Genomic DNA, 10,531 nt, shown 5'->3' on the forward strand with positions numbered 1-10,531 from the left:
CTAAACCTGGGTGTGACACGCTGGGTAATCTGGGAACGCTCTTTTTAGACACCCACGAAGGACATTGACTCCCTTTTTTCTGCTGCTACACTGGAGAGCCAGCAGGGGATGGAGCCCTGCCCACCATATCAGTGCTCTGCAACTCTTCATGTGTGGTCCTCTCAGGGCCCAGGACTGCACACACTGCTCTGTTGAAGACAAGGGACTGAAGCACAGAAAGCAGCTGAGAGCATGAGGAATGCCAGAAAGCAATGATTTCCTGTGGCTTCCAGGGTTTGCAGCCATCAGCTGAGCCCTTACAGCAGCCTCTATGAGCATTCTTGGACCTCTGCTTAGGGTGTTTTATTTTCAGGATGAACTGAGAGTGTGCATGGTGAGGTACTCCAGCTCTGCTGACAGGAGCCACTCTTTAAGCTACAGAAGCTCCAGCAATTTATAACCAGCGTTCCAGAAGCTTTTAGCTTCTTGATTCCCACTGATTTCACAGACCTGGGTCACCTCAGGCACACAGGGAATCAGTAAAAGACTAAAGACCTGAGCCTCATCTGCTGAGCCCTATAGCAGAATCTGAAGCACAGGGCCAGATTTCCACTTGTCCACATGTTTGATGCAAATTTACCTGCCAAATTCCTTTAAATCCAGAGGAACAGCTCAGTACCTCTGCCATCCCAGTGCTGGGTCTCTCCCTACAGGCTTGAAAGTTCCATCTGAGCTCACTTTGCTGAGGAAACAAAGACAGGCTGCAGGACCATAATGAAATGAGTAATGTGGGGACAAGATCCAAAGTCAATGAGCTGACTTGAAAGAGCTGAGCATCAAGGCCATGGAGAACTGGCAGCAGCAAAGCCACAACCAGCCACAGCCACGAAATTCAAGAGAGATCATTTAAAAAGATTAATAGAGACAGGAGCAGACAGGGTACATCCAGCTATGAGTCTGTCAAAGATGGGTCTCTTTGGGATGTAAAACACTGATCAAACATCTTGTGCAGCTTGAAAACTATTGAATTAGGATGGAAGTCAGCCAGCAACACCACTGACTGCTGCAGGTGGATTGGAGAAAAGCAGTGGGTCAAATCCTGCCTTTGTTTGTGCTCATGAGACCATAGACCTATTTCCTCTTCTTTCCCCTTCTGTCTGCATTCCCTGATTTTGCTCTGAATTTGCTGGACAATGTACCAACATAAGCAACTTTTTAGAGTGCTGGAAGAGCACATGAATGATTTGGGTAAGACCCTAACAATCCCTTTCTCATGGTTACAACTCCCTTAAAAAAGATATATAAAAGTCTTCCATATTAAATGCCTTCAAATTTAATTTCCATTTTCCATTATCCCGAATCTTGCTGCAGAAGAAATACTGGTCTTGCAAGAAATTGGACATGAGATTCTTGCTGTGCCCCTTTTTCCCCTCAGTTAGTGCCCAGTCCAATGGAATGAGGAGGAAGATGGGGCAGAATGATCAGTGGAGCTCTCCTAGGAGAGCTCCAAGTGGGGAGCAGATTTCCTTGCAGAGCCTGTGAGCCCTGCCCTGCATGCAAAGCCTGCCTGTCCATTCACCTCCTCCTTCAGACACCCAGGGAATGCGGGTTTCACTTGGAAACCACAGAGTTCATGGGAAGTAGCAGCTTGTGCATTCTTTGTGCAAATGAAACCTCCAGGACATAAAAATCACCTTGGTGTGCCTTGTCTTCCATCTCCTCTGTTAAATAATAAATAGAAGCCTAATGGAACGGAGCATGACTGCAGGATGCAGTGCAAGTGAAGGCAGAGCAGACCTGCGTGTTCCCCCTTTCTTCATCATCAGTGGGTAAATGGGTCACTGGTGATTCAGATCGAAGTAAATCTCCATCCCTTTTTTATTCTGTCTTTGTCCTCAACCTACTGCAATGAGATGTGGCTCAAAATCACACATCTCTGTTGCAAAACACTAAATAGAAACATTACAAATTATCTCATCAAACCCTTTATGTTTCTACTCAGAGCTCAAGAAAACTTCAGGAAATAAAGTTTTTCGTTCTAGAAATCCTTCATTTGGTTTTTAATTGTGCAGCAGGATGTCTTGGGATCTGGTCTTTTTCTCCCCCTTTTTTTTTTAATTTTCTATTTATTAATATTTAATCTCTGCACAGTGCAGAAGAAAATCATTTCTGCAATAACATCAGAATGGGAGGGTTAGAAATCAATAGCCAAGCTCTCACAAGACACATTCAATCCCTTCTTAATCCATTTTCGACTGCTCCCTTGTCTTATTAGAACAACCAAGTTTTCCCTCACTTGTTAGGCTGGGATGTTCACATCGCAGGAGGGAACTGAAAGCTCCCAGAGAAGCACAAACCTCTAGAAAAGATGGAAAGAGAACAAAGCATTTATGTTTGGGGCAGAAGCCTAGACATCATCCTGTACCCAAACCCCTACTTTAAAAACCTTCTGATGGAAAGCCTGCCCCACTTCTGTGAATCGTGGCACATCCTGCATCCGCTGCCAGCCCTGACCCACTGGAACATCTTTCACTTTTAGTTGTTCTTCAGGGCCGTCTGTCACATCCAGCTCTCTCAAGCACCTCAAGCATCACCTCCTCTTCTCATGGGTCAGTTCTGCAGAGGTGTAAGAGCCAAACAAGCACACTCAGTGGGAGAAGCCAGAAAGTCAGTGAGCAGGAGAATCCCCTTCACCTTCCTTAGTGCCTCTGAGGTTTAAGGATATGACAACATGGGGTTGTTACATGGGCTTGAGCACAGACACCAAACCCGTGACTGCCAGCCTGACCATCCATGTCCCATTAACCACATCATGACTATACAGAGTTATTCAGCTCTGAGCAGTGAGCCCACCCATTCCTTCTGCATCCTGCTGCTTCCATCAACACTTCGTCCTTGGCAAACCAAGCACCTTCCCACTGGTGTCATGCAGCCTCTTGTGCTTGCCCCCTGGCACTTGGTTTTGTTTCACTGAAGGGAGGCAACACCTATGCTGGGACTCCAAGGGGGTAGCTGGGGTCCCTGTCACTGCCTTCTCTTCAGTAGTTGCATGTTCTGGGGTGGTTCTGCATAAGAGAATTCAAGCTCTCCCTGAAAACACCTGCTTTCTCCTCTCTGTGCAGGGCTCGCTATCTGTAGGTCCTTTCCCTCAGCAGAAGCAATAATGAGGGCTGTGCAGTTTTTAGAGGGTGTAGCCAGAGCTAAGGATCATCCATGCATTTCCAGCTGCCATAAAGAACTTCATCCTAGTGCTAAAGGACTCGTAGTCTCAGGAGACTCAAGAGGAACAGGAGAAGGAGACTGGGACTTGGGAGAAGCAAGAACTGTGCATCCAGTTTAAACATCCTGTATCTCATCTGCAAGCTTGAAGTGGAGCCAGATGGGAAAGAGAGGATGATGTCCCCTTGTTCTCTTCAGGGGCAGGGTCTCCTGTGGCCCTGTGCCCCGGCAGCACATCCGAGGCTGCTTGGGTGCGCCTGTCCCTCCTCCCGAAGCCTCCACTGCGGCAGCGCGGCTCTGCCGGAGTCACCGCTGCCTCCGAGCCCGGCTGATGCAAGAAGAGACTTTGCCAGCAGAGGGAAGTGCAGACCGGATAATCGCTCCTTCCCTCTGCTGAAACACTCACCGAGCCCCGTAGCTATGCTGAGTGTCTCCTACCTGGAAAAGAGATGTTTCAGACACCTCTGCCATTGCTCTTGACCAGCTTTCTGCTGGCTGGTTTGGTTGTTGAGGGCTTTCTCTCTACGGGGACTGCTAAAGAAATCCATTCAAAAACAAGAAAACAATTGAAAACTCTCTACTGTATTTAAAAATAATAATAATAATAATAATAATAATCCTGAAAATCCCTATAGCTATCTTCTTGCTGCCATCTAGTGAAGGGGAAAAAGTATGACTTGAGTGACATGAGCAGAGCAAAACCTATCCCAGAGGCTTGTACTTGTTAAACAAACTCTTAACTTTGAATAAACTGCTACAAAACAACCTTCAAAGTTGCATGAAGAGCTCTCTTTTGGAAATCTCCTTCAGAAAGCGCACTCCTAGGTCCTTAATGGACAGGCCTTACTTTGTCATCACTTATGTCTGAAGAGCAATCCAAGAATGACCATTTTGTTGTACTGAAACTCTTCAGGCTGCTCTTAAAAGCTGTAGGAATTGTGGTGGTCTTTGCAGGATCAGGCACTAATGGAAGCGTTTACTGGCTTCTATATTACCATGAATATGCAATTACTGCAGGAGGATCATAAGCACAGGCTCTACACACCCACCTAACTTCTCAGGCAGGTTTTATAAGCAGAATCAAACTCCTCGTTAGGACCTGAGTGAGCTTCAGGACTGGGAACAGAATCTCAAATCCAGAGTCCTGTGCCTCAGCCTTGGCTAAGATCTTCCTTCCCCTAAATAAAAATGCCACATTTCTGCAGCCCTCAGGAATTTTTGGGAGGAAAGCCTCAGCTGTGTGACAGACAGGTGACAGACAAGGAGTCAGCAGAAACACAAGCACTTCAGCAGCTCCAGTTCTTCTTGCACTCCTGTTACGCTTCCATGCCCTCTGGCTGGTCCAGACCTGTGGTTTTGGCACATACGTGCAAGACTGAGCTCTGCCTGCTTTCCCCACCTTGAGCTTTTCTCTCTACCTACCAACCATTTCCAAACAGCCACAACCAGCACAGCATTGCCACTGATTGTGCTTTTTCTGCACAGTTGTTCTTGCTGATTTCCTGCTGTTACTCGTAGGGGACAGAGTGTTCACCCACCACCCCCAGCAATTCCAGGGACCTTCCAGTAGAGCAACTCCGCCCATCCCACCACCATTTGTACCCAGCAGAAGATGATCCAATCACATATTTTGACGCTCGAACACCTCTTCCACCCTCCTTGTGTTTGCCTGGAGGTAAGATCCGAGCCCTGAGGATCTCGCAGCAGCGAGCAGGGCTATATTTCCCGGTATCCATAGCAGAGGTGTGGGATTGCAACCTGAGACCCGAACGCGCTCACGGCTCTTACTGTGCCGCTCAGCCTTGGGGGTCACTTGGGAATTTGTAGCACTTTGCCCACCTCTGGCTCGATGCCGGGGCCGGTGTGTGCCGGGGCCGGTGGGTGTCCGCACGCCTCCGGTGCTCGCTAGATGTCAGCACGGGACCGCCAGCCCGGCCCCGGGGACACCGCAGTCCCCGGCCCGACAAACCCGCACCGCTCCCGAGAGGACACGGAACAATGAACAAAAACCACACGACCAGAGCATATTGGTCTCTCTTAAACATCCTGCCTTCAGATCTGTTCAAGGGATTTTGTTTGGTTCTGCTTTTGGTATCCAATTGTGGCTGGTAAGGCTGGAGCCGTGTTTCTCACCACTGCCCCCTCCTCTTCTCCTATGGGGAAAAAAAATCCATCTGTGAGTTGGTCCCTCAGTCAAAAATGATGTTATCCAGCTAAACAAGTTTTTAAATGAAAGTGGAAGTCTTTAAAACCAATCTTATACATTTTGAGATGGATAACGTGTAGGTTTTTGCTTTGTACCTTTGTCCTATCTCATTGCAGCCCTTTGGACTTTCAGGCAGTGGGCACTGACATCGGGAGATCCACAATTTGGTTCAGGCTTTAGAACTACAGCTGAAATTGAAAAAAAAATATGTAATTCTTTTGATTATTTTCTCCCTCTCTTTGCATTAAAACTGAAATAAATTGTAGTCAAACTTTTGATATAGTAACAGGTGCCACAACCTCCAAATGCACTTTTTTCCTCTGGAAGGAGGAGTGCAGGCTCCAAGCTGCAGCTGAAGCTGGGATCTGTAGCCCTGGAGCAGCCCCAGCAGCAAAGGATGGGCAGTGGCCTTGGCAGGCTGTGCTGCTCCTGCTTTGCTCCCTGTCCATGGCCCAGCAGGGTGGGTTTCCCTTTGGAAGCAGTTTTGCCTTGTCAAGCTGACAGAATTGAATTTATGGAGCCACATGTAAGGAATGCAGTAACCAAACCATTGATGCTGCCTATTATTTATAAAATGTTTGTGACTTGAAAGAGTCTTACTAAAGGTGTGGGTCCTGCCCTGAGAAGCTTAGAACACCTGTTATAATCACAGCAATGATAATCTGCTATTAATTATTAAATATTCACAACAAGTTTTGCATATATAAAACTCTGGAAGAAATAAATCCCACTTTAAAGCTGGCAAATATTCAACAACATGTGATAAATTTATTTCCTGCTGCATATGTCTGTTTTTCCCCAAAGCATTTGGAAGAGATTTTATTTTCTGCCCTGGTCTTCCACATGAATCACCCCTTTCTGCTATTTTTTGTCTTCCTTTTTTTTTTTTTTGTTCTAGTCTAACACATCAAAATCCAAATTCTTGTTTCTCAGTTTTTAGTGGAAAACCAGCTTGAGTGTTTTCAAAGATGCTCGTTCACAGCTGCAATTCAAGGGAGAAGTCCAAAGCAAATTCTTCCATGTGCATTTTTTGGTAGCACATTAAACCTGGTTGGATTTCAGATTCATGCAGGCTCCAAATGATTTCTCTCCATTGTGTGCTTTGGAATTACATATAAAGCATCAAATCCCTGTTCTGTTCTCGTGTAGCTAATGCACCTCCCACAACCCTTCAGTCTTGAAATAACCCTTGAAGAACTAATCTGTTTAATAAACCCTGGGAGAGCCTGTGTGAGAAGTGTTTGCTTCTAATTTTCAGCCCACTTAGATGCACATGACATTCTTAGAAAGGTGGCAGTACTTGCAGCATGTCTTTACAACCAGAATTCCTGAAAGTTTATAACACTGCTGGTCCTTCTCATTGCAAGATCTTAACACATTTCCAAAAAAAAAAAATAAATCACTTCTAGCAGGGGACAAAGCTTTTAACATTTTCTCTACATCTTTCTAATGGAAATTATTTATGCCAGTGATGATATTCTGGTACCTCCTTCCATTTGTCTGTTATCACTTGGAGTGTGGGACTGGCTCTGGAGATGAGCAGAAGTCACGCTGTGCTCACTTGCATTTGAAAGTCACAGTGAATATATAGAGTGTCACCATGAATATATAGAGTGATCTGTCCCAGGAGTAACTAAGTGGTTCAATTCTCATAAAACAATTAACTTACTAAAACCAGTAATTGGTCTTCATGGTTGGATAAGCCTGATAAGGGGAGCAAAAGAGAGATGTGACCATATTGTAACACTCAAACACTGGAGGTGAGGTAAGGGAAGATCAGTGAAAACTATGACGGACAAACCTGCTGCACACTCTGATGCCAGGCTCGGACAGAATCAATTTTATGTGCTCCACTCCTCCAAAAAGCAGAAACACAGCCTCCCAGATGTGCACTCACAGAGCAGGGGAACAGCCTCATTCAGGCAGCAGCTCTGCAAGCTCAGCTGAGGGTGAATGTGTCACTGCACATCTCGGCTCTCTTGGCTCTGGTGTGGAGAAGGAAGAGAGACAAGCTCGTCATTTCACGTTAGGGCACGGCACACAGGGAGGTGATGGGAAGAGGACAAGCCAACTACGCTTTGGAGAGGGCCTGAGAAAAACAAACCACACTGTGGAAAAAGCCTCCTGTCACTGTAACACCCAGCAGATAACCTACCAGGTGCATCTGCAGCAACTAGTTGCATCTGCCTGCATGCAGTATCTACCTGCTTGAATCTATATGTCCTTGCACAGGATTCAGGATTCATCCCACCCTTTCTAAGCAGACTTTAGAGGGGCCTGGACGAGGCACATATCATGCATGGAGAAAGCCTGGAATGCCCTTACACTATCTGTAAAACAAACCTCAGTAATGTGAAGCAGTCTCTGAAGTCTAGCAGAGTAAGAAACTGGGACCTCTTTCTGTTGCAATTAAAGATTAGGTCCTTGTTGTCATCTCGATGTGGGAATATGGGGCTAAGCATCCTGATTGTCCTTCTCCATGCAGCCCCACCTTTGCCTTGGATTCCCCTTGAGGATCCTCCATGGACCAGACACCACCAGTCACAGTGATGATTCCTTCCACCCTGCAGGCCACGGTGTAGTTTGTTTCCTGTCCCAGTCTCACGCTTCATTACTGGTACCCACCGCTGGGGAGGACGCAGAGTCCCCTCAGAGAAGGGCTGGGTCATCACGGATCTAACCTTTTCCTGCCACATGGAAGAGAAACTTTTCCTGGCACTGTGAGCCTTTGAAGAAAGTGAGAATAGATGGGGCCTTTGCCTTGGAAGTCTCCATGCACAACAGGTGCCTCCTCTGTCATCCCCACCTAAACCACCATGACTGGATCTCAACCCATGCCCACAGCTGCCCATACCGTGCATGCCCTGATGCTTCCCTGTGCTTCCAGCATCCAGGGGCAGTGCATTAAAGAGAGGTGATGCTCCAGGTGTGACACTGCTTGTGCTGGTGGTTCCTCCAAGGAAGGGAAGGGAAGGGAAGGGAAGGGAAGGGAAGGGAAGGGAAGGGAAGGGAAGGGAAGGGAAGGGAAGGGAAGGGAAGGGAAGGGAAGGGAAGGGAAGGGAAGGGAAGGGAAGGGAAGGGAAGGGAAGGGAAGGGAAGGGAAGGGAAGGGAAGGGAAGGGAAGGGAAGGGAAGGGAAGGGAAGGGAAGGGAAGGGAAGGGAAGGGAAGGGAAGGGAAGGGAAGGGAAGGGAAGGGAAGGGAAGGGAAGGGAAGGGAAGGGAAGGGAAGGGAAGGGAAGGGAAGGGAAGGGAAGGGAAGGGAAGGGAAGGGAAGGGAAGGGAAGGGAAGGGAAGGGAAGGGAAGGGAAGGGAAGGGAAGGGAAGGGAAGGGAAGGGAAGGGAAGGGAAGGGAAGGGAAGGCTCTGCCCTGCGATTGGCGGCGGGTGTCCCCGCGGCCCCTGTCAGCGATATAAGTGTGGCGGGGCCGTTCTGCGCTCACTGCCCGCCCCCAGCCCGGGCGCAGCGCCGAGCGGAGCGGAGCGGCGGGGCCGCCTCCTCCTCCTCCTCAGCGCCCAGGCAGCGGCAGCCGAGCGGGATCCCCGGCGATGGCCGAGCTCAAGTCGCTGGGCAGCGAGGCGTACCTGGCCCTGGCTCCGGGCTACGGGCCCTCGGCTTTCGCCTACGGGGCCGTGCGCGGGAGCGCCGAGGGCCCGCGGGGCGCCTACGCGGGGGCAGGCGGGGCGGACTTCCATGCCGGGGCGCTGGGCAAGTCGGCGGAGAGCAGCGGCGAGCAGAGCGGCGACGAGGAGGACGGCTTCGAGACGGGCGTGAAGGGCGGCGCGGGCTTCGAGCGAGAGGGGAAGCTGAAGGGGGGAGCCCTGGGCAAGAAGCCCAAGGAGCAGCGCTCGCTGCGCCTCAGCATCAACGCGCGGGAGCGGCGGCGGATGCACGACCTGAACGACGCTCTGGACGGGCTGCGCTCCGTCATCCCCTACGCCCACAGCCCCTCGGTGCGGAAACTCTCCAAAATCGCCACGCTGCTCCTGGCCAAAAACTACATCCTCATGCAGGCGCAGGCCCTGGAGGAGATGCGGCGGCTGGTGGCCTACCTGAACCAGGGCCAGGCGCTGAGCGCCCCGCTGCCCGCCACCCTCAACCCCTTCGGACAGTCGCCCGTGTACCCCTTCGGCGGCGCGGCCGTGCCCGGCTGCCCCGAGAAATGCACTGCCTTCACAGGAGCCGCCTCCGCCCTCTGCAAACACTGTAACGACAAGCCTTGACTTCTGCCTTCTTCGGGCTTTTCCTTTCTTTTGTTTCTTTTTTTTTTTGTTTGTTTGGTTGGGGTTTTTTTCTGTGCACTTTTCTTTCCACTGCCATCAGCCCTGGCTTCCTTCCATCAGTTAAGTCTGGGTTTTCTTTTTTGTTCTTCTCTTAAATACCCCCCTGCCCATTTGGAAATATTTGGCAGTTCACGTGGACCCCCAAAACACCCACTTTCTACTTTATTTAGTTCACCCCCACATGCAACTTCATCTGTAGAGTTATTTCCTTCCCAGCCTGTCAGTGGATTGTGAGCATAATGTTGCTTTTTGCTTGCTCTGAGCTACAAAGTTTTTGAGCAGTTTTGAAACAGAACTATAGAAAAACAGAGAGGGAGAGAGATCTGGAAATGGAAACCTCAGTGAATTTGCTTTGGCATGATCGACCTGTGTTAAAAATAGATTAAAAGGAGGGAGGGGAAGCAAAATCCAGCTGCAAACTATGCAATGTTTCAGAATCATGGGCGGAGGGGGTTCTGTGTAGCCAGCTGGGTTTGGACTGCACCCGCAAATCCAAATGGAAATCATTTGGTCAGAGCTCACGGGAGGGGGGAAGTCCAGTGCTCTTGCTAAAACAATTGATGCTTCAAAGTAAGATGCTTTTTTTTTTCTCTCTTAAAAAAATTAACCCGTTCTTGGACTGAGAGGAACCTGTGATTGTATGCTAATGCTTGCTGTTTGCCTGTTTCTTGGCTTGGTTAAGTTTTCCGGATGATTTTCCAAAGTCATTGCTCATCATGATAAACAAAGCAAAAGGTCACTTAACATATTTATTTGTATTAATAATAAATAAAAGACATGAATAACCACTTTCTCTGTCCTACGTCTCTAAAACCAGCTGGCAGTCCGTGCAAAACCCCTGCTGGAG

The 10,531-nt window shown here is 48.8% G+C and overlaps 1 protein-coding gene across 1 annotated transcript; it reads left to right on the top strand.

The window, feature by feature from the left end:
• Positions 1-8,949: 8,949 nt before the first annotated feature.
• Positions 8,950-9,624, top strand: BHLHE23 (basic helix-loop-helix family member e23; the record flags this gene model as incomplete). The annotated part of the gene is made up of 1 exon (XM_082292604.1): positions 8,950-9,624. The coding sequence occupies one exon, from the start codon at positions 8,950-8,952 to the stop codon at positions 9,622-9,624; it is 675 nt and encodes a 224-aa protein (XP_082148730.1).
• Positions 9,625-10,531: the final 907 nt, after the last annotated feature.

This window comes from Coloeus monedula (genome assembly GCF_965178545.1).
Source record: "Coloeus monedula genome assembly, chromosome: 17".
Taxonomy (NCBI): domain Eukaryota; kingdom Metazoa; phylum Chordata; class Aves; order Passeriformes; family Corvidae; genus Coloeus; species Coloeus monedula.